We start from the raw sequence: 24458 nt of genomic DNA on the forward strand, positions 1-24458 counted from the left end.
GCTTCAGGTTACAGACTCCGCTAACCCAGAAACAGTACCTTGGGTTAAGAACTTTGCTTCAGGATGAGAACAGAAATCATGCTCTGGCGGCGCGGCAGCAGCAGGAGGCCGCATTAGCTAAAGTGGTGCTTCAGGTTAAGAACAGTTTCAGGTTAAGAACAGACCTCCAGAACAAATTAAGTGCGTAACCCGAGGTACCACTGTAGAACTATGATGCCAACTTAAAGATGGACTAAAATTAATTTTGGAAGGTGTGTTTTGGGTCATCGTCTATATGATTCCTGAAGTTTTCTTCCCCCGCCTAATGGACAAGGTGTTTGCACTGGTGTGGAAGTACATGTATCTTGCATGAGCAGGTTGACTGCTCAGTACAACGCAATGCAAGTGCCATGCCCTGCTGCATGTACCACCACTATGCAGAAATGTCTTTTGGATCCCCCAGGGTGGGGCAGAATACACAAAGTGGCCCACTGGGGTCGGAGCACAATCCACACCACCATATATGACTCTGTATTAAGTTATTTCCCTTCCCCAGAGGCCTAATTAGATTCTGCAGTGAGATGAGATGTTGGGTGGTGTGGCCTTGTCATTTGGACCTGTTTGCTCTGCAGGTGCTTTTCTGTTGCAAGCTTGCTCTGGCCTGCTGTGATATAGATTGCATCAGTAAACAATGTGCTCGCAGCTGGTGGGGGTTTGCCCTGCTTTTGTTGCCCGGGATCAGGCTGCATATTGCCTTGGTCTTTTCAGCTCCACATGAATTATCTATTTGGTATATATTATGGAAATTGCATACACGCGGCAGCATAACTTATTAGGGTTGTCAACTAATTGCATATTTGAGTGGATTGATTACATTTAAATAAGTATGTTCTAAAGAAGCTGCAAGCGATCTTTTATTTTCTCAAGATATTGCAGATGTTGTGCCATTAGGGAGTATTCATCAAAATCCAGTCTTAGAAAACTTAACCAGTCCTATCTAACTTCTGATTTTTCCTTTTCTTTTATAGCAGCAGAATTTATTGTTCTTCATGGAGTTGTATCTACAACCTTAAGTACTAATAATTTTCCACAATAGAATTATTTAGCACTGTGGTTACTATTTTTTTAAGCAATAGGTTGTTGCTTTACATAGCATAAGCCAATGTCCAGATGCTAGCTGCCCCAGGACCACGGCATTCTCAACATTCTTTGGGGAGGGGAGCACTCTTCCCTTTTTCGGCCTGAGTAAAAGTCCAAAATAAACCCCACCACACACAATAGATCATAAGTCAGTGGGAATCATACCCACTTATGTTAGAATTGTTCCTGGCCCCCAGCCATTTCCCATTACGCCACTATGCAGAAAGATTGCTTTCTTTAAAAGTCTGAATAAAAACAATCTCTGGTTTTCTTCTCCCCTCTGTGCAAACTTAGGAAGGTATATTTAACACAGTAATTTCAAAAAAACCAGCTGTGGAATTATCTTCTGACTATTCTTAAATTTTCTTACTTACTTACAAACTTAAATTTTCTCTGGCCAACCCAGGCTTTTGTCCCCTGTAAAAAACTAGTATACAATTTCCTCCTGGAGTTTCTTATCACTTCTCACGTGAAGGCAAGAGAGATATATCTTCTCCTTTGGGATATTCTCTTCCATCTAAACAGGAGGCAGGGCCAGCTGAAGATTGGCTTCTCAGGAGGGCTCTTCAGTCTCACTGATAGGCAGGCTCTGCCTAGTGGCTGTGAGGCTGGGTCTCAATTTGTTCTGAAAAAGTGCTGATTTCTGTATTTCCCCCTTTTAATTGTTGTTTTCTTCTTCCCTTCTGACATAACTGTTGTAGGTGAGGAAGTACTTACCTTATGAGCAGTACAGTTATGGAGCTTCAAGTTCCTACCAGACTGCCATTCCAAAGAATTCTGTGCCTTAGGAAGTTAGGAGAAATGTGCCACCTCTTTGCATCCATTTTGTTAAAGGTCTTTGAAGGGATAATGCTAGGAAACACTTGTTTCCTAGCTAGAATGTGAAGTGTATTCTCATTTTACATTTAGGAATGTCTTCTGTTTCTGTGGCCATCGTGCTATCAAAAGGCATCGTGCTACCAAAAGGCAATATTTCTCAAGGTCATCAATGAATTGGAAACCTTTTCCTCCCACCCAGACCTAAGCTAAGGTGATCTGAAGTTCATATATATCATTTATAAACTTTTTCAAAAAGCATCATACAAAGCAGTAAATTTACCATCAAAAATGTTAAATCGACAACAACATTGAAAAAGCATAACAATATACAACCGTAACAAGTGTCTGCAAGCCAAGAAATGTTAACTTAAATGCCAAACAATCTAGTTATTTATTTTTCTGACATATTTGCTCTGACAAAAGACCCACAGGGCTCAGTAGAATTTAATACATGTGTATGAGTACTGTACTGAGATTGCAGCCTTGGTGTACAAAAATATCTGAATTAAAATAGTGGAATGTAGGCTTTTGGGGAGACTGTTTTACAATGTAGGTGCTATGGCAGAAAAGGTCTAATGTAGCCTTCTCCAACCCTTCAGATACTGCTAACTAAAACTCCCATCAGCCCCAGCCAGAACAATCATTCCTAATCTGAAGGAATCAGAAGAATCATGTGGGTTAATAAACTCCCAAAAGTACACTGCTTGGTCACAAATGTAAAATGTAAGATCTTTCTGAAAAGTACTGTATATAAGAATAGAATCTGTGGAGAAGTCCTTTATGTCTTCTCAAAACTCTTAAGAAAATTTTAGTAATGAAGGAGAATTGTGGGAAGTACCCTCAGATTATTGGATAACACTGCAGGCTTTGCATTTGCTCTTCATGTCCCAAAGCCATCTGAGGACCTTTGAAATGTGAACTCTGCAGGTCCTCAAGGCAGTTCTTCTTCTAACACGTCTCTTAATTTCTTTCTAGCTTCCAAAATGTCCACAGATGGGGGCTTTGGCTCAGGAGGCAACAGTGATGCCCAGCAGTGCCTTCAGTCTTTTTGGCCTCGGGTCATGGAGGAGATTCGAAATCTAACAGTGGTAAGTTATTCCATAAAAACAATAATCAGAACTTTCATGTGATATTTGCAGCATTATTGAGGAGGAGTTATTGTCCACCAGATTAGTTTCATCTACAAGGGATTGCTGATTATTATGCTGCCTTCTCAGGCGGGGTGGGGGTGGGGAGATTGAATTTCTGATTTTTTTTGTAACTGTGTCCTTCTTACCTCCAATAAACTCAGCAATACAAGCAGGGGGCCATAGAACTGTAGAGTTAGAAGAGATCCCGAGGGTCATCTAGTCCAACCCCCGGCAATGCAAGAATGTCAACTAAGCATCCATGACAGGTGGTCATCCAACCTCTGCTTAAAAATGGAGGAGAGGCTACCACCTCTCATGGGAGACTGCTCCACTGTCAAACAGCTCTTACTTTCAGAAAGTTCTTCCTGATGTTTAGTCAGAACCTCCTTTCCTGTGACTTGAAGCTATTGGTTTGGGTCCTACCCTCTGGAGCAGGAGAAAACAAATTTGTTCCATCTTCCATGCAGCATCCCTTTCACAAGAGACAGTTGCTTCCTGTGTTGCCTTTTTGCGAAGCTTTGCAGTACAGAGAAAATTCTACAAGGGACCACATCTGTAGAGTTGGATTCTGTGTAGGGGCAAGTCTGTAATATTTGCCTTTCCAGGAGTATGATTTGCTCAGTTCTCTTATTGAACAGAACACAAAGAAATGCAGTGTTTTGTGTGTGTCCAGTAACATAACGTAGCCCCATGCCTACCCATAGAACAGGGGTCAGCAAACGTTTTCCGCAGGGGGCCGGTCCACTGTCCCTCAGACCTTGTGGAGGGCTGGACTATAATTCCTGTGCACAGTGCAAGCCACCTTCTTGGTTTGCCACCTGCCTCATTCAGCAAAGGGCTTCCTCCCCACCTAGAGAAAGAAGGCGCTGCTCTTACCTTCCCAGGGGCTGCCGCCACCACCACTGCCGCCGCTTCTCGTGAAGCGGGTAGGCAGAGCGAGCTCGTCTGCTCCGCTCTCTGGCCCACAGGAGCACCAGGGCGGCAGCGGCGGGAGGAAGAAGCCAAGCGGCAGTGGCTCTGCCAATCAAATGCCGCTGAGGTAAACCAGGTGCAGTGCTTGATTGGCAGAGCCGCCGCTGCTCGGCCTCTTCCTCTCATTGCCATCACCGGGAGTTGCAGGTTCTGACTTCGCAGCGCGGGCTGGATTTAGGACTCAGGTAGGCCTGATCCTGCCCAGGGGCTGTAGTTTGCTGACCCCTGCCATAGAACTACAAGAGACACATATGTTCAGGTCAGAAAACGTATTGTTTGCCTTTGTGGGTGGGTAGGGTCGTGCAGCTGAGGTGGATGGCAAGTATCTGGTCTTCTGTACAGTTTTCCGTCATTCACCATTCCTTCATGCTACCTGTAGTCCCACAGAAGTGATTGTGCCTGTTGTAGATGCCTCACTTAGGTGGAGTTGTCATCTGATTGCCACCCACACTAAGCATGGACATTCATATCTTTAGCTAGCGGATGTGATTTTCTTACATTTTATTTATTTCGGTTTTTAATTTATCGAGCACCTTCCCATTTAAAAAAAAAAAAAGCTCAAGGTGGCAAATTTGAAATGAGGAAAATACATAGAACTAAATATTAGTCATTTTTAGCTACAATAAATACTAAATGTGGCAACACACAGGCTTAAATGCCGGAATAAATCAGCCTGTTAAAATCAGACGGTAAAAGCATTTACAAATAATAAGGTCTTTGCTTTCTGGAAGACTTCGAGTAATGAAGAGGTCTCTCTTGGGAGGCTGCTTCACAATATGTGTGGGATCACTGAAAATACATAGGGCCCATGCCCTCACAAATCACATCTCTCTAATAGAAGCTCAGTGGTGTGATGTATGTTCAGAGGAATCTTGGAAAAGAGGAGTAGGCAAATTTGCAGAGGTTAGGTTTTTTAGTGCCTGTTAATCATGATGGTCAAATGAAATCGCCAAGGTGAGAGGCAGTGAGCTTTTGAATACCAGTTAGGAGGGCACAATCTGAAGGGCTTTTCTAGAGCATCTCCATGCTGCAGTTGATGGACCAAACAGGACTCTTGCATTCAGAAAGGTTTTCATATGGCTTATTGGCCTGAGGTCCAGTGCCTTTTATAAATTTGTGAAGGAACTAAACTCGTAACATAGTTGATTCACAGATGAATAAGACGCCTTTAGAGACCTGCATCGCCACCACGTTAGAAAAATTGGATATAATTCTCAATTTTTTGAATATTTTAAATTAAGACACATCATAAATAATCAATTGCAGAAACATACACATCTCTGAGAAAAATCTAAATTTGAATGGTTAGTTAACATGCCTCCTTCTACAAATCTGATAAGTAAAAACTATACTTAGATTCCCAGTCAGGAGTACAATACCTTTTAGACCTTGCTCCCACTTCTTTTTAAATCAACAAATTTATGAAGAAGTTTGGACCTGTTTGTTGAAGAATTTACCTTAGAGATTAATCAGTATTAGAGTCTTGATATAATTGTAAATAAACCCTAGAGCCCACCTTGGAACCAGCTTGCTAAAGATAAATTTCCCATTTGGATCTGATGCTTAGAGCTGCCTTTTTGGAGGCCAGTGGAAAGATATTGATGCATAAAAATCAGAATTAATTATGTTCCTTTAGTAAACATAGCTCTGACATGTAGGAGCTGCAAGTCTGAGATTTCAGCTCAGTGGTAAAAAGTCTTCTGCAGCTTTCCAAAAAGGGGCAGTTTTTTGGTGCGGGTTTTTTTGGGTTTTTTAGTACTCTGGACACGTGAGTCAATTTATTACACTGTGAATGAACAAAACATTGAATGTCAAGCTATAACCCTTCTGCCTGAGTGGAAATTTTAATAGGGACTGTGGAAGAAAGATAATTACAAAAAAACCCTCTACAGCTATACTCTGTTTATAATCATTGCTGAAATTACGTCTTGTACAGCCAGTCCACTAAATGTTCCTCTATGCAAATAGAGGTCTTGATTTGCCTGTACTGTGCAATTGGCGGGTGTACAAAATGTTCAGATTCTGCTGCTGTTTGATGTGACCTCAGTGTCTGTTGTTGGGCTATATGTATCCAATGAAATCAATGGGCCCAAGTCCCACTTCAGTCATATGCCTGGTCTGGGTGTGAGACAGAGGCATTAGTTTGTATTTCATTCTCGTCCTGCTCAGAGTAGACCCATTTAAATACGTGAAAATGACAGTGTTCAGTCCTTTAATTTCAGTGTGACTACTGAGTCAAATTGAGTTGGATACAACTCTTACTGATGGTATCCCTCTTGGCTGTTCTGAAAGATCAGTAGAAGAAAAACTTTCTTTCTTTCTTTCTTTCTTTCTTTCTTTCTTTCTTTCTTTCTCCCATATTTTTCTAGCTTAAGGAGACTACTTACACATTGACTTGACTGTAGGAAAAAACCCTTCACATTAGCCTGCAAGTTGTGGATGCTTCTGAGACATCCTTAACTTCACATGGCATGTTGCCTCTCACATCAGCTGAGCACTCTATCCTGGAGCACACCTTGTGTTGCAGGGAAGCAGCTGTTTTCAGAGAAACGTGTCTACTCTTTTAACTGAAGAATGTTTGTTGATGTTCCAAGGAATCCTGGTGTTTCTTGAAATACATTTGGGCAACCACTGTCCTAAACCTCTTGGCTGTATTTGACATGGTGTTAATTCCATTATTTGGAATTAACCACAAGGTGTTAATTCCATTATTTGTAGGAGACAGTGGAGATTATGGTAACACAAAGTTTTTGCAATGCACTTTCCCAAGTGTTTCCCATATTATTTTGGTCATCCTTTAACAACCTACTGAAGTAGGCCAACATAATTCTCATGCAGCTAGCATACTACTGTGCTAATTTCTCTCAGAATGCAGCCTGTTGTACATCACGGCTACCAATATGCTGAGTTCCTCAAAGTTTCACATTGTCACCTCTACCTCTGTAATTTCAACATCTGCAAGAAGCTGCTGGGCAAGATCTTCCTGAGCTTTGGTGTGCAGTGTCACCTGTATGCTGATGGTGCCAGTGTGTATGATCTAAGCATCTGGGAGCTTCTTTCTCTCTGGAACCAGTGTTTGCTTTGTTTGTTGACAGTTGAATCCAAGAACAGTGCAGATAAATGTCCATCCAGGTCAAGAGGTCTCCTGCCACTCAGTTCTTTTCACAGACTGCTTACTTGATGGCTGTTCCTCTCAAATGATCTTGAAGTTTCAACGGGTGTGAAAAGCCATCACTTGTGAAAGGTGCAGAATCATGGGTGTCTATACTACATACAGTAGCAGCTGTACTGACCTTTTAGATTCTAGGCCCACTTCAGAGGACAGGAGTTGGATCTTAATCCCAATGCTTGTTAAGATCGACTGGTGAGGTTCTGCTTAGAAACATCTCTTCATAAGCAGTCACAACAGCTGGAAGATAAATCAGAATCTCTTTTGTGCTTTTTTAGTGACCCTGAAGCTATAGAAATTTTCCCTTGAACTTTAGAAATGCCTGTCCACTCTGACCTTGGGGGTGGGGAGATAACAGAACATAATTTATTAGAGCATGATTCATTTTTAGGATAACTAAGAGTTGACATCGCTGCTGCTAAGCCTGTTTTGTTTCTGCTTTTTTGAATTGGGTAATTGTCAGGTGCCTTTCCTGACAATCCCTGTGGAGATTTTGATTTTATTACAGAAACCAAACTGTCCTTTTCAGATCTGTGGGTCACTTGCATAACCATAGCAATGGCACTCTAATGAAGGGGAGCAGAAGCAGCTCCAAATGTTAAGTGACCACATTTGTCCTCCCTCAGGGCAGCCTTTTCAACCTGGTGCCCTCCAGACGTTTTAGACTGCAACTCCCACCATCCCCAGCCAGTACAGTAGTAGCCCAAAACATCTGGAGGGCACCAGGTTGAAAAAGCCTGCCTAAAGGAAAAATAGACAATCTCCTGTACAATATGTTTGTAAGCCAGCTTGTGTTAGCTAATTTTTTTAGTAGTAGATGCCTTTGAATGTCCTTTTCTATACTGAATTGTGTGTACCAGAGTGATACAAAGTCTCGTCTTCTCTGTTGATCTCTGCAGAAAGATTTCAGAGTTCAGGAACTTCCATTGGCACGCATAAAGAAGATCATGAAACTAGATGAAGATGTAAAGGTAAAATTCCTGTCAAAAATGTTGACTTTTGACATTTGCAAGTCAATAAATTTGTTCTGAGCACATTTAATATTAAAAAAATATATCCCTGCTGGATACCTCTTCCCAAATTGGTAACAAAGCCAACTCCAGGCACTATTGGATATTCTGGATTATCCAGACCCATTTCAGTCCAGATTAAAGCCCGAATTTGGCAAAGAGACAACCTTGGTCACCCTGAAATATGGCCTCTGTCAGGAAAGAGCCGGGAGTTTACTCCTGCTTAGTTTATTCTTGATCTCTCAATACCTTCTGATACCATTTACTATAGTTATCTTGCTGGATTGGTTCTGTTGGTTGGGAGACTCAGTGATTTTGGTGGGTCCACTCATATCTGCAGGATTAATTTCAGAACATAGCACTGAGGGATTCCTGCTTGACCCCATGGCATTTGAGCTTGTCCTCCTTGTCCTTGCTTTTTCACATCTATATGAAACTGGTGGTCGAGGTCATCTGGGGATTTGCAGAGTCATCAGTATGCAGATAATACACAGCTCTCTTTCTCCTGGTCTTTTGGATCAGGAGAAGCTATGGAAGTTCTGAACCCCTGTCTGTAGACTCCATATTAGCTAAATAAGGTTCAATAAACAGAAGATAAAATACCTCTTCTGGCATTGTGCATGTAGTTGTGTTTGTGTCTTAAATGATATTTTTTTTTTACTTCAGAATGTTTTATTTATAAGCAATTTTAACTGAGTAAACTCATGATTGGCTAATACTTCTTTGACTGACAGTTTTATTTTTACTGTATTTGGAAGCGGTGAGGGTTGCACTGAAGCTGACAGTGTGAAAGGAGACATTTCCTGTTTGAGAGAGGAAGTTTGTCTGTTCTGCAGATGACTTGGGGAATTGTCATATCCGCTCTTAAACTACAAGGGTGACCAACACAAGTACACTCCCCCCCCCCCCCCCGCACTAGAGAAAGAACACAGAGACCTAACTCCCCCTTCTTCTGTAGATATATTATCACTTGCTGTGACATTGCTGGCCTTGAGACCTTGCATCAACTTCGGTTGAAGAGGCCATGAGGTGCTTTTACATGTAACTCCCATGTGCCACTTCGAGTAGAGCATGATACAAATACAAAAATGATTTGACATCTCTTTCCTGTACATGAGGAAGTCCTCTTTCTGGAGTCTGAGCAGCAAGACTTAAGGGTGTGTGGGGACAGACTTTAGCATCTAGTTATGTTTTTCTATAGTCAGAGTAAATGCACCCTTTCCTTATTAGATGATCAGTGCAGAGGCGCCTGTTCTGTTTGCCAAGGCTGCTCAGATATTCATCACAGAACTGACACTACGGGCCTGGATACACACAGAGGACAACAAGCGCAGGACCTTACAGGTAATGGAAGACTTATTTCTCAGCTACCTTAAAAGTGCCATGGCTCTTCTGCTCTCTGAATATTTCTCCAGTAGGGGCTGGGGCAGGGGAGTGGAATGGAGAGTAGACTGGAGCTATTTGACTTGGGCATGCAAAACCAAGTTACAGCACCTTTGCTGCAGAGTGGTGTCAGGAGGAGGAGGAGGAGGCAGTTTGCAATGGAGAAGCAGCATTTAGGAACTTAACCCTTCCAGACTTTGTTTCCTTTGAAGATATATGTCAGAACCCCATGGTGCTAATGGGTGAGGATAGAGTTGCGAGGAGAAAGTGGCCCTGAGGTGTCTGCATATGTGAGGTGGCTAGTAATGTAAAGTTCTGGCCTCTGTGTTCAGTACATGTGTGTCCTGAGAACTTCTGTCGAACCTCCATCTCACCTTTCACCTCCAAATGTTTCAGATTACTACAGCAGCAGGGCTGGCGGGACTGATGGGAGTTGTAGTCCAAAACATCTGGAGGGCACCAGGTTGGCAAAGGCTGCTCTGTTCAACCTCACCAATGTCATTGCCTTTAGAAGCGCAGCTCAGACTTTTGTCGTTGGTGGCCACACTGGTTTGATACTTGGAAACAATTTGAAGGCAAAAAGAATCCCTAACTTCTGGGAGGGGGGAAGTCCCCTTTCTGAAGTGCTCCTCTGCTTCTGCTTGCAGTTGGTTGGCTGCAATAGTGGTTCACCTTTCTAGAGGTTCCTGAGCAAAATGCATGGGGCTGAATTCTAGTAGTAATCCAATATAATAATCATGGATTTCTTGCAAGCTGCACTAAGGACCAAAATAGACATGATGCTGAAAGTTCCATGATCAGATCTCAGGATCCAGAATTCTCCACCCAATTTGAGGGTCAGTTATGGGCAAGTGGACCACCCACAACTCATTATAAGGTAGTTGGCTGGTAGTACTAAATGATGTTGCTCCTTTGTGTGAAGCATACAAGACTTGTGACCTTAACCAGCTGATGTAGAGTATCTGTAAGTGGATTTTCTGCCCGGACGCTGAGGTCCAGCGCCGAGGGCCTTCTGGCGGTTCCCTCATTGCGAGAAGCAAAGCTACAGGGAACCAGGCAGAGGGCCTTCTCGGTAGTGGCGCCCGCCCTGTGGAACGCCCTCCCATCAGATGTCAAAGCGATAAACAACTACCTGATATTCAGAAGACACCTTAAGGCAGCCCTGTTCAGGGAAGTTTTTAATGTGTGATATTTTAGTGTTTTTTGGTTTCTATGGAAGCCGCCCAGAGTGTTTGGGGAAACCCAGCCAGATGGGCGGGGTACAAATAATAAATCTAATCTAAATCTAAATTTTGAATCACATCCACATAATATTAAATAAGCAGTGCATGTGTCCTTGGGTTGAGTAAACTAGCAACATTCAGGATATCCCATATTGATTGACTTTCCACAAGGCTCTGAAGTTTGAGAATAACCTTTCCTTCCAGATCTTCTGATAGCTTCCCACTGCTAAGGATTCGCTTCTTCATTGCCAAGTATCTCTAATGCAGCCTTTCTCAACCTTGGATCCCAAGATGTTGTTGAAGTACAACTCTAATCTTCACTGACCACTTGTCCGGCTTGTTAGGGTTGATGGGAGTTGTAGTCCAACAGCATCTGGAGACCCAAGATTGAGAAAGGCTACTCTAACATCTATGAGGTGCTATTGCTTGTTAATCTGAGCCCGGTCGATTCCAGCAGTGTACAGGTGGGCAAAGCTTAATGTAACCACCACTTTCTCCTTGTTGCAGAGAAACGACATTGCCATGGCCATCACTAAGTTTGATCAGTTTGACTTTCTCATTGACATTGTTCCGAGGGATGAACTTAAACCTCCCAAGCGCCAGGTGAGAGTGAACCTGTCTGTGCCCTGTTTTTGTTTGTGGTCTCTAAAGATTTGGGCAGAGTGGGGCGGGGGGGGGGGGGATGGTTTGCTAGTATTTTTTGCCTGTGCTAATTCCTTTCCCCAGGATCACCATACAACAGACAAAAGTGCTTGCCTAGGATCAAGATGTAACTAGTCTGGAAGCATTGCATTGATTCTTAACTAGCTCTGTTTGCCCCCCAAAACATCAGGGCACATATTCAAATCTCTTGTGATGTTGATGAGATGATGGTGATTTTATTTCATTTATGAATTTCTTCCTACGCAGCACCTGAAGTGATTTACAATATAACCTATATAAAACAATTACAGATATAAAAACAATTGATACAACTGCATAAAGAAAATCAGTTTTAAACAACAAGAGCATTACATGTTAGACAGCTGAGGTCTTGCATGAGCAGCATTTACCACCCTCAAAATTCTCCAGCCTCCGTTATCTACCATTTAGAGCCCATCAGACCATCTTGCAATCAGTGCTGATGTAGCATCCTCAGGTTGGGGAGATTTGGGACAATTGGCAATCTGTAGGTGAGCTTGGTCTGGGGATCCGAATGGCGCAGTGGAAGCAACTTCCAGTAGAGCCATTGCTGCCCTCTCTCCTGAGTGGCCAAGCTCCATGGTCAGACAGAGGCTCTGGAAGACCAGGCACAAAATACTGAGTACACCTGAAACATTGCCCTTGGAACATGCCTTTGGGACAGGCAGATACCTGGTGATGCACAAAGGGTTGGGGGAAGAAATAGGGATAATGACTTGAATGAATGGGTAAGACACAAGATCCAGACAGTGGATGTCATACAGAACCGGATTTTAGACTGTTATATATGAACAAAGTTCAGCTGACCTGCATGGCCGCCAGAGTTCACATCTTCTCCTTTAGTGGGGGTGGGAAAGAGCTATTCACTCAGCTTCAACACTCTACTTTTTGCATATATATTTAAACTGGGTATAGTTAGACTGCCAGCCTATATTAAATGAGGCTTATTCTCAAAACCCTTACCTTTTCTGTCTTGTTGGAGTGACAAATGGTATTGCTGGTGCCTTTTGAGAAGGATAATTGAATGTTTTAAAAATTGTGAAAAGCAGCATGAGTGTTGATTTGAAGTGCTGAGCACACACACATGCACCCTTCCACAGATGCACAATTGGGCACTTGGATTAGCTGCACAGCAGGCTCCCATTATATAAGCAATAACCTGTGCACAATGCCCTCAGTTTATGCCAGGTGCTTAAAGACTGGATACATACAGGTTTATGACACTCTCCTCACAGCCATCTGGAACTTTCATTAAGGTGCTGACATCTGACTGGTCAAAACACCTTGTAAGTGTGCTGGTCAAATAGTTCAAACATGGACTTCCTAATTTAGAAGAACCACCGTCTTCCAGAAGACTCCAGTTCCTCCAAGAAGCCGTACAGAGCACCAGCCCAGGCCACATCGAGGGCCCATGTCCTCCCTGCCACAAGGATTGAGCCACCCCAGGAACGTCACATCCCGAATCTTTCTCGGCAGTTGTTGCTCCTGTAAACATCCTTGACTGGAAGCTGTATGGTGCTTGAAGGGGCTTTCAGTCGGATGTTTACAGCGGCAGGCTGCTGCAGTTCTCCTGAAACATATAACAGGTTTGTATTGAAGAGTCACTGTGAGGTGACATTGGGGGTTGGAGGCAACTGCAGTGTTAGAGTAGGTTAAGGATCAACACTTAGGTCACAGCTTTACATTAAACCATATATATTTATGGTGTGTGTGTGGGTGTGTATTCATTCTCTAACGCCTACAACTATGTTACCATCTTTCTTTACTCATAAATAGACTTGTATTTCTGTACAGATGTTGCTATATAATTTTACTTAATTGAATACTAAGAGCGTTTTGTATTTTTGTATCCCACTGTTTTTGTATTCCACTGTTGCTGAATTGCTGAAGGCCTGTCTTATAGCAGAAACAATGTCTTTGGAAGACATTCAGAGAGAAGTTTGCAGTAATGTAGCCATCACTTTACATGGGACATTTGCAGTTTCATGAGCAAAAAAGACAGGTCCCTGGCTCCGCAGAAATTATAAACTAAATTTTGACAGTTCAGGAGGCAACAGGAGTGGAGGAAAGGAAAGGAAAGGAAAGGCTGAAGCAAATGAAGCTACACATAATTAGGCTGGGTTACATGAACCAGATAAGTATTCTTAATAGCAATGTTGTCAACAACCCTTTATTCAGGAGTGGGGAATTGGTTGCTGGGCTGCAACTCCCATCATCCTTGACCACTGGCTGTGTTAACTGGGACTGATGGGAGTTGGAGTCCAAACATCTGGAGAACATCAAGCTGATGGTCTTCTGCAAGCTTATTTACTGTGTGGGAATGTTAATGTGCAGTTCAAGTGGAGTTAATAGATGGCAGTTGCTAATTTCCCCTTGCAGGAATGCAACAAATCACAATTTAGCTTTCTCCTTCAGGGATGCAAAATGCTGTTCCTTTCTGTTAAACACCTTGGATCCAGGGAGATTCTGGGGCCAGCTGCTTCCAAATCAAATCAAATACCTCACAATATAAAATACATCACAATATAAAACATTTCAAATCACTGGGATAATTAAAAGGACAAGGGTGAAGCTGTCAAGGGTTATAGGGTCACATAAACTTCTATCATGTCACACTGTGGTCGCGTGTACTTAGATGTTCTGCTACACCCAGTCTGTTTCCCAAGGGGATGGTTCGTTGGGAACCCTTTCGGGTAAAATTGTGGCTAAAAAGGAAGCTACTAGAGCGGTGGTATCTTTGTCCTGATCTGCCTCGTTTGATTTCATCTCGTAGTTGTGGGCTGGAAATCCAACATTTTACTCAGCATCAGTTGGCGAGGTCTGCTATGTAAAGGACAATCTAAGAGAATGTGGTCCATTGAATCTGGTACTTCTTGGTTGCAGGCACACAAACGGGCTTGATATGGAGTGTGTGAGAATCTGCCTTTAGTCACTGCAGAAGGGAAAGCTTCCTATTTGGGAAAATAGGAAAGCTTCCTATTTGGGCAATGCTGTCACTGGGGAGCTCCAAGATTATCTAAGCTTTTACTTGGAAGCTTAAGATAGCCTTGATTCCTCAGCTCTGAGGAAGCTGACTCTCCAGGATTGCTGTAAGGACGGTCTGCTGTCTTTGAAATTCAATCTCTCATCAATACAGCAGCCTCTGTTTCTGTCATCTGACAACCACAGGGAGTGCCTGTTTCTAAATTCCATTACTGCTAGTACAGCATGTATATGTCTGGAATTTTGAAAGCTGCTATAGAATAAACATACAGTAATACTGGAACTATCACCTGCTTTCCGTGATTTTAAAATCCCCTCTACCCGCACTTCAGAATATGATGGATATTATCTCCAGCACAATTGATAACTCCAGCAGGGGCACCATTTCCAGATGTTCTCATTGGGCTGTTTTGGTAATTCTTTTTCCAAAAGATTTTTTGTTCTTATGCAAACCACAAGGTACCCTACTGATACCTTCCCTCTTGCTTTGTGACTGTGTCGTTTTGGGTACGTAAGAATTGGCAGTCACTTCTGAACCCTGGAACTTGTGGTCCACAGCACATACCAAATTCAGTTCCAATATCTCAGTGTGCCGGGGAGAATGTGCATGTTGGAAACATAACTGGAAATGCCGGACAGGCAGTCTGGACCAAAGGCCTTGCTTCCACTCAGCCAGCTGCCAGATTGCAGGGCAGCCCTTGGTTTTCTATCCATAAAGAAAGCAGGTGTGGTGGGAGGGTGAGCTTGCTTAGCTGCAGAGAGATTCCAAGGAAGCTGCTGAGCATCAGACAAACGCTAGCTTAATCAGCAGCCCCGGTTCTAGCTGGTTGGGCTGCAACACTCTGAAGATTTTTCTACTTCCTGTCTTTCCCAGGTGAATCCCAAAGCAGACTTTGTTTCAGCTGAGCCTTCACTGCAAACATAGAGTAAGTTAGGTGCCTCAGGAGGCCAAGTGTGGGGAAAGCTGCAGCTCTTTCTCCCTATTGCGATCCAAGGATTGCAACACTTCAGATTCCATGGAGATTTTGTCTAGAATGAAGCCACCCTCAGCATCTTAATAGCTTGCATTCCTAGTTAATATTTTGCAGTGTTCCAAGCAGAAATGGCTTTACATCTACCCCAGTTTGAGTTGGGCCACATCCTGCTGGGAGATGCTTGTTTTCAGCCTATCTACTAGGCACTTAACCACCTCGTGTTTGTCATTGGTTTGAAAGCAAACCAGGACCACCTAGAAGTAAGATAGTGGTTTGTACATATTTGGTGAGCTCTCTTGGTACATAAGTTTGCAAATTAAAAGATTTTTTGTTTCGTTTTATAAAATACACAACCAAAACAGCCTCACAAGAGCTTTCACCATGTAATAAAAGCTGGTGTCATTAGAAGGGGAGGGAGAAGAAACTAGGTGTGTGGGAAGAAGAGGTAATTGACCTGCTCAAGATCTTAGCAGTTTATAGTCATGATCCTGGAGGAGGAGGTGGGATTAGGGTTAGGGAGATGTTTACCCTTGGGTTATAAAAAAGACTTCCCTCCCTTTACTATACAGGGTTGCTGTAGGAAAAGAAAATGGATCTTTAGCTTTTTCACCCTTCAGCCCCCAACTCTTACTGTATAGCTAAAACTTGCCTAGTTTTGGGACTGACCACCAACCCTGCTCCTCAGCCCTCTAGTGCTATATGGCACAGCAGGGAAAACAGGAATGGTTCTGACACTTGCTGTTTAAGAACATGAGGACATAGTTTAATTGAATTCTGTAGTTAAACCATGTGCTGCATGAAGAAGTGCTTTCTTTTGTCGGTCCTGAATCTTCCAACATTCAGCTTCATTGGATGTTGACAGGTCCTAGTATTATATGAGAGGGGAAAGAGCTTTTCTTGATCCACCTTCCCCATGCCATGCATAATTTTATAAACTTCTATCATGTCACCTCTTACTCGCCTTTTCTCTAAATTAAAAAAAGGCCCAATACTGTTACTTTCCCTCATACTCAGAGTTGCTCTGGCCCTTTGATCATTCTTGTTTTTATTTTTTTTAATCCCGTCCAACTCTACCCTTGAGATGAGGTGACCAGAATTGCACACAGTATTCCAAATATGGCTGTACCATAGTTTTGTTTAACAGCATTATTTGGGGTTGATATCTAGTGTGTCCTTCAGACAAAAGCGGGGCTGGGTGGGTTGCAGGCATGCATTCTTCTGGCAAAGCATTATCCATTACTTGCGTTGTAAAGAGATTTTTCCTCCCCTTAAAGCAATCCACCCTGGATCTACAGAGTGGGACAGACCAATAAGTTTACACAAGAGATCCTTACATTATGTTGATGGAATCCATTCCAGCCATTCTTGGCGGTCTTGTCTCTTGGCCTCCACTAATCTACAAGACTACTGGCGGGAGAGCTGGATGACTGTGACAGCCGTTCAGGAGCACAAGTCATTAAAATCCAATCACGGGGCATTCAAAAATGTTTCAGAAACAATGAAAGTTGTACTTGAACTATTTCCGCCCTCCCCCCATTATGTATGAGGATAATTGCTTTGTGTAACCTGTTTGTCTCTGATAAGCATAAGATGTAAAGTTAGCCAGAATAACCCACAGGATCTACAGTTTTGAACACTGGAAGGTGAGGATATCTTCACACCTTCCTTTTTCCTACATAGAGATAATTTACTCCATTTTGGGGAGGCGGGAGAGCACATTGAAGCCAACTGTGGCTGAACGAAAAAGAGTAATGAATGACTTCTAACCCTCAGATGCAACCAACACTCCCAAAAAGGGATTTCAACATACTTTGGGATCTTGTAACTAACTTACAGACTTTTCAGCTTCATATGCATGTCTGTGTACTAGGAACTGGATGTTTGGTGCGCTGCCATTGAACCAGAAGGTAGTTGTGTAACAGCTTTGCAGAACTGCCACTCAAGTTGGCAATTGAAAGGTGACAAGTGTCCATACCCTGTTTCTTTCTTGACCTTCAAGGATAGAAAGGAAGTCAAAATAAACTGATTTGCAAGCAGTTTGTGGCGTGTGCTCTACATAGAACCAGAATTTCCCATGCAGCAGCATGTGTAAACATCCTACACTCTCAGCTGTGACTTTGTGGTGGCTGGGAGAAGGTTGTTTACGCCTTCTGCCATGGATTGTTCATCTTCAAACATCTTCATCTTCTACTTCCAAATCATCTCTTACAGGCTGATTCAAAGTGGGGAAGAGAATGCTGTTCTTACACACACACACACACACACACACACACACACACACACACCCGAACCAGGTTTTGAGCCCTAGATTATCACCATAATTCATTATTATTAACTCACAGCTTTGATAGGGGCCCAAAAACAGTCTATGAAAGCTTCCTGCCCAAAGGTTACGCTGTTTATTACCCAACGCTGCCCATATCTGCAGGGGACAGCAACACTAGTCCAGATGGTACAAATAATTTTCTTGGCCACATGCTTCCGGAAAGGGCAACCCACCCACCTACACCATACACACTCAGACATTTGAGTTACAGAGAAGTTTTCATCCAGCCTGCAGTGGTTATGATCAAGGAAGTATTTCTGCTCTCCAAATCCACCTTGGAGAACTCAGAATGGGAGCAATTTTTCTCCTTCTGGAGTTCATTTAGCACCCCACCCTTGCTTCAGGAAGCTCAGAGTGGCATATGAGAGGTTGTCCCATTTCACCCATACCTAGGTAGATTAGATGGAGAGAGAGCAAGGCAGGATTTGCCCAATGAACTTCATAGATGAGCAACGATTTGAACCCTGGTGTTCCTGTTTCCAGGTCACCATTCTACTGGCTGTAGCACCCTAGATTTTCAGCTAGAGGACTGCCATTTTCTCCACTGCTTGTAGTGACCTTCTAGGACAGGCTTCCTGAAACTCTGCCCTCCAGGTGTTTTTGGCCTACTTTCTGCTAAGACCAAACCTTTGAGGGATGTCCCATGTATGCAGCACACATTAACCTCTTGTGGCTTCCTTTAAATAATTCAAATTACAATGTGCTTGGGCAGAAAGCAGGACTGAATGCTGAGCAAAGTGGCTGATAGATGCACAAAACCAATCAAAGATAAGGTATCTGGGTTTGTTTGTTTTGGTGTCATGTTTTTGCATATAACAAAAAATCAATAAAATAAAATCAATAAAAAAATTGGGGGACGCACACCATAAGGTTTCTGACAGTGGAGAGACAGGCATTGTTATCTGAGTCCATTGAAGCCCATCATTTTCAGGTCAGTAGGCATAGACTTGCTGCACATTACTTAGGATCTGAACATCCCATTCCAAAGCACTGTACATGCTGCTGTACTGGATATCACAAAGAGGACTTCAACTGATGAAATCTGCTTTTTCATCCCCTTTTTTTCCTTTGGCACAGGAGGAGGTGCGCCAGGCTGTGACCCCGGCAGAGCCTGTCCAGTACTACTTCACACTTGCTCAGCAGCCTGCAGCTGTCCAGGTGCAGGGGCAGCAGCAAGGGCAGCAGACGACCACGTCCACCACGACCATCCAGCCAGGGCAGATCATCATAGCACAGCCTCAGCAAGGGCAGGTTGGTAAATGGCATTCCAGAGGGCTTGTGCTCTGCGTTAGAGGTGGGCTGAAGAGTGCCATGTGTGTGACTTACCTTGGTACGTTCTGGCCATGCGAAATCGGCTTCACCACACGCACCCCTTTCCATCCTCCATACAGGCAAGCAAGAGGCATTATCACAGTTAAGTGATAAATTCCAGCCAGGCGAAAGTGCCCAAGGAGGACACAGCACAGCTAACAAGGGATGTGGTCAGCAAATGGGCGTAACAAAGGGAGAGTTCTGAGGGCCAGATGGAAAGGTCTGGAGCAGTGCTATTTTTCTAGAAAAAGAGGTGCCGGAACTCACCATGAACACCTCTTGTTTTCTTAAAATGGCAGTGGCGCCCACCTGAGAGGTGCTGGAACTGAGTTCCAATGAGTTTCTGCTTGAAAAAAGTCCTGGTCTGGAGGACCATATTTGGTCCCTGGGCCTGAATTTCCCTAGCTCTGACAGCAGCAGAAACCACAAATGTCCTAGATAATACCGCAGCTCATTCCACTTCCTAGTGAAAAATGCCAGAACTCTGGTGAGTCACCCAGAAACGTGGCAAGATCCTTTGGCTGCTGAATGGACAGTTCTTTGGAAGTACTAAGACTAGTGGAGAAGCTTAAGTTGGGCACCTTAGATTATGGACTGGCAGATGTCTTGAAGTACATTGACATGGGGTTTTGGACCAATAATAGTTTTAACAATAGCAACACCTAAAAATGCAGTCTTTTTTTCAGGTAGAAAGCAACTGAGCTGCATAGATGTGTCCTGATTCTAACCAACTTTCACTTTCCTCTGGGAGTGGAGGTAGTAGTCACTTCTGCTTTCGGATTGTTTTTACCACAAAATGTGTAAATCAGAATCTTATCCATTGCATTTCCTTGAAGGTAGTCAGCAGAGAAATTCTGGCAGATTGGGTCATTGCTTGGAAAAAGTTGAGGGTCTGTGGGGGGTTTTTCTCTTTCTTTTCAGTCTGGCTGTTGCAGGGAACCAGCCAGGCTTCAGGTATATTTGGGATACCTCAAGGCTCAGGATGCTTCTCTTGTGCTCTGTTCTTTCAGACCACCCCTGTGACTATGCAGGTCGGAGAAGGGCAGCAGGTTCAGATTGTCCAGGCTCAGCCACAGGGGCAGGCTCAGCCAGCACAGAGTGGGACTGGGCAGACCATGCAGGTCATGCAGCAGATCATCACCAATACTGGAGAAATTCAGCAAATACCGGTAAGGAGGCATCCGACTAATCTTATTCTTTGTACTCAGGCTGTCCTCTTGTGACCCTTGTTCTCGAGAGGGTCTTCTCTCTGAAGGCTGTTGTTGTTGTTGACGATGATATCCTGCTTTTAAGACAACTCAGAAGGCAGAAATGGCACTGTGTTAGGGACTTGTGTTTACTTCTGTCTGCTCAGCACCCATCACTGCTTTGAGTGGGCTTCAGTCTTCAACTTTGGGTTTCCAGAAGCTGTTGGACTGCAGCTCCTCAGCCAACTTAGCCATTGCTCAGAGATTATGGGAGTTGTAGTCCAACAATATCTGGGGCCCCAAGGTTAAAGAACATTGTGCTACAATAAAGAACCCAGTAGCTCCCTTCTGTGTGTTTCTCCCACTTCTGCCATCTGCTGTGCTGCACTTTCAAATACCCACCAACCCACACACACTCGCAAACCATCTGTACCCCTCCTTCCTGCCATCATTTCAGAAGTTCAGAAAAAGCATATGTGGTACAGTGCTCTCAAGTCTGAACACTTCTGTAATCCAGCTAAGTGTTTGCATGTTGCAAATAATTGCTGAAATAATTATAACTCTTTTGTCATAAACCACAATTTTCTGTAAAAGCCAACTAATCAGGAAGAAGATTAGGATAGAGCCTGACACCCTGACATGATAGCTTTCCATTTGCACAGCATTTGCACAGCATGCGGCGGTGGCGGGGGGGGGGTGTCATCCTTGCCACCAGCACATATTGGAGTGCTTTCTGGACACTTGACTCTCAAATCCATACTGTTTCTCTTCTGTGTGAGCTTCAAGGTCCTTCCATTCATTGCACAGCAGTCTACCTTATGCCTAAACGTCCTCCTTTTTCTTATTCATGCTCCTCTTCTAAATTTCTTCTGTCTCCATTTCTTCCTCTCTTGCTGACTTACGCCAGTGGCTCTAAAACTGTGCATAATACTGGGAGGAAGGGTCCAGAGTTTCAGGGAGTGAGAGAGGATCCTCCAGCAGGCAGAGCCAGAGACTTTTTGCCACCAGAGCAGTTGTGCTTAGCATGAAAGATACAGAGATGGGTGAGGTACAGGTGGGAGCTCCTGGCTCCAGTGAGCTCATTCCCTTCCTGCTTCTTTCACTTGGTGGAATGGGTTAAAGAAGAGGACTTGGATGAGCCATGGTCGTGCTCTTCTGATGCCACTGTTGGCGTCATATCTCAGTCAACAGATCCTTATATACAGCAGCTGATTGCATACATTCATGTAGATAAGTGAAAGTATACTGCGTGCTTGGCTGCCAGAGGGTTGTGAGGCTCTGAAAGTAATTTTTTTTTGGGGGGGGGGGGGCTGAATTCATTAAATTTTTGAGCATGCCTTATGCCTCTGACAGCCTTCCCTTCTTTCCACCAAGCCAACTCCTTGTCTCTCACACATATCCACACATCCATTTTGCACACATCTTGTTCACTGTCGCATAGGCTGCAAGCCCTATGGCTAGGATTGGCTGTCATTTGTATGTTCTGCACAGCACACTTTGACAATACAGTGGTACCTCGGGTTACATATGCTTCAGGTTACAGACTCCGCTAACCCAGAAATAGTGCTTCAGGTTAAGAACTTTGCTTCAGGATGAGAACAGAAATCTTGCTCCGGCGGCGCAGCGGCAGCAGGAGGCATATTAGCTAAAGTGGTGCTTCAGGTTAAGAACAGTTTCAGGTTAAGTATGGACCTCTGGAACAAATTAAGTACTTAACCCGAGGTACCACTATATATATTCAGTGCTCTTAAGTCAAAGATCACATCGTCTTGCAACTTCTGTTACCAAAGCTGCATTCAGCGCTGAAATCTTCATTTATCTGCTTTGTACAACCAGGATGGGTTGCAATCCTTAAAACAACATGAAAAGATATATGAATGCTTTTAAACAATAAACTGTTCAAGTGTTATGTAGAGTCTCTGTGTGTGCTGCAAAGTGTTTGCAAACTATACCCAGCCCACCTTAGGAAAAGGTTTTGCAGGTGCACCTCAAAACAGCTTGAGGCAATGGGATTTAACTTTAACTCTGTGACAAAAGCTTTCTGGTTGTGAGCAGTAGGATAATAGTTAAACCCCTGAAAGTCTGCCTTGTCCATTTCAGAGTTAGCTCTTATGGTTAAAATCTAACTAGGGGCCTTTCGTGGCAAACAGGGTTTTCCCCTGAAGGCAAATTTCGTTGCTGAAAGACAAATGCACAGAGGTGCCTGTGCTCACATAGAGTATATCTGCTACAGGGGGCTACACTTTGCCTGTAACAGGGTGATGACCTTTAGAGAAAAATATTTCATCATGGAGAAATCGGCAAGGGGGCAAACTGCAAGCTTCATAGTTTCTGCTCCAAATAGTTTGGGCATCAGTGACAGGTATTAAAACACTTTCTCTGTCTGAAGATCTTCTCCCACCTGCTCCTAAAAAAGGGGGGGTTCCATGCATATAGTACACAAGTGTCTAATGTTAAAGGACAGAAAGTTGACTATTTGGAATGCTGTCCCCGGAAAAACACAACTGGCCCTATGACAGTCAGTTTGTAGGTGCAAGGCTAATATTTCCATTTGCCCAGACCTTTGGTAGTCAAGTAGCCTATACTGAGGTGCTCATCTTTTAGGGTAGTGGGGTAAGAATTACCCTCCTTATAGTGTTGTACGTTGATTTTTTTTTTTTAAGGCTCTTAATTTATCTTTATGTTTTTGTATTTTTTATTGTTAAGTTGCTTTGAGACTTTTTTGTATACAATTACTGACATAGGTAATAGTAATAATTCAGAACATAACATGGTAGCTTATAGCTCAATCAGAAATGCTAGGTTGCATGTTCCCCTTCACTGAAGAGCAACATGTGGATACCTATATTTCTGCCTGATTCCTTTCATGCTCCTATTGTTTTGCTGTCGAGGGGGATAATGTAAAAGGGGGACATGTGGTCACATTTCAGCCCTGGCTTTATTTAACCCTCCCTGTGTAGTATCTCTCTCTCTTTCGGAAACAAGGGTGTAAAGCCTGCATGTTTTAGGTTACCAACTATGTGCCATCTCCTACTGTTTCTAGGTACATCTCAACGCCGGTCAGCTGCAGTATATCCGCTTAACTCAGCCCGTTTCTGGTGCCCAGGTGGTCCAGGGCCAAATCCAGACACTTGCAGCCAACACACAACAGGTATAAACTGAGGTCCAGTGGCTTGTTAATAGCTGTTAAAATGTACCTAGTCCGTTGAAAAGAAGTGGATTTTCCTGAACTTGGTCACTCAGGCAAGGGAGTGGCAGTAGTTTCCTTGGTCTTTTTTCTGCTGCCTGCCTTTTTCCATTTTAAAAAGTACGGAAACCTGTTTTGGACCTACCCCACCCCTTCAGTTTTCAATCAAGGTCCTGAGGCTTGATCTCCAGAATTTCCATCAAAAGACAACTCCCAGAAAACAAATTGCAGTTAACGTGCACTTTCAGGAAATACCTGTCATGCATCAGAGAAAACTACAAGATACAAAAGATACAACCTGTCCTGGAACACATGCTGGAATACAAATACCTGGCTGTTGTTTGGCACAGGCCTTCTTCAGTGTTTGGCAAATTCAGCTAAATGCTATTCCTTCCCTTTTCTTCCCACTCCCACCTTTCTTGTATAGGTCAGCTTTTCTGTTCTGGCCACCTGCCAGATTTAACACAGCCATTATTTCTGTTCAGTCACCATATCTGATTTCCAGTACTTTGCAAGAACCATTTTTAGCCACTGTTAATACATTCGTTAAAAGCATCCTTTACTTTTACGTCCTATATAACAGTATTCCTGCTCTTTCAGGTCTGGGATGCATCTTTAGGTACAGCCTAGCAACACATTCAGTTTTTTAAAAAACATGCATTTCCCCTCCTACTCCATGCACGCAGTTTCCTTCTCTCAGCTGGCTGTGTGAATGGCCTATAGCAGGCATAGGCAAACTTGGCCCTACAGATGTTTTGTGACTACAGTTCCCATCATCCCTGGCCACTGGCCCTGTTAACTAGGTATCATGGGAGTTGTAGTCCCAAAACACCTGCAGGGCCGAGTTTGCCTATGCCTGGCCTATATCAAAGGCTTGTCTTGAGGCTTTCAATATCACTTCCACCCCCCAGGTGTCTCTACCACTTCCTCCTGTGAAATACATCCATCCATCCAATCTCAATAGGCACCATGGCATTTTTTGGTC

General features: G+C 43.5%; 1 protein-coding gene across 3 annotated transcripts in view; it reads left to right on the forward strand.

Annotated features, from left to right (window-relative positions):
• Positions 1-24458, forward strand: part of NFYC (nuclear transcription factor Y subunit gamma) — a 53607-nt gene that overhangs the window by 26794 nt on the left and 2355 nt on the right. For all 3 annotated transcript variants that reach the window (XM_079988029.1, XM_079988028.1, XM_079988030.1), the window contains exons 2-8: positions 2914-3026; positions 8109-8180; positions 9450-9563; positions 11333-11428; positions 18866-19039; positions 20110-20268; positions 23330-23437. In XM_079988029.1, the coding sequence (XP_079844155.1) occupies positions 2922-3026; positions 8109-8180; positions 9450-9563; positions 11333-11428; positions 18866-19039; positions 20110-20268; positions 23330-23437 (828 nt within the window). In that variant the 5' untranslated portion in view covers positions 2914-2921. The remainder of the gene's footprint in view (positions 1-2913; positions 3027-8108; positions 8181-9449; positions 9564-11332; positions 11429-18865; positions 19040-20109; positions 20269-23329; positions 23438-24458) is intronic.

This window comes from Podarcis cretensis (genome assembly GCF_951804945.1).
Source record: "Podarcis cretensis genome assembly, chromosome: 8".
Classification (NCBI taxonomy): domain Eukaryota; kingdom Metazoa; phylum Chordata; class Lepidosauria; order Squamata; family Lacertidae; genus Podarcis; species Podarcis cretensis.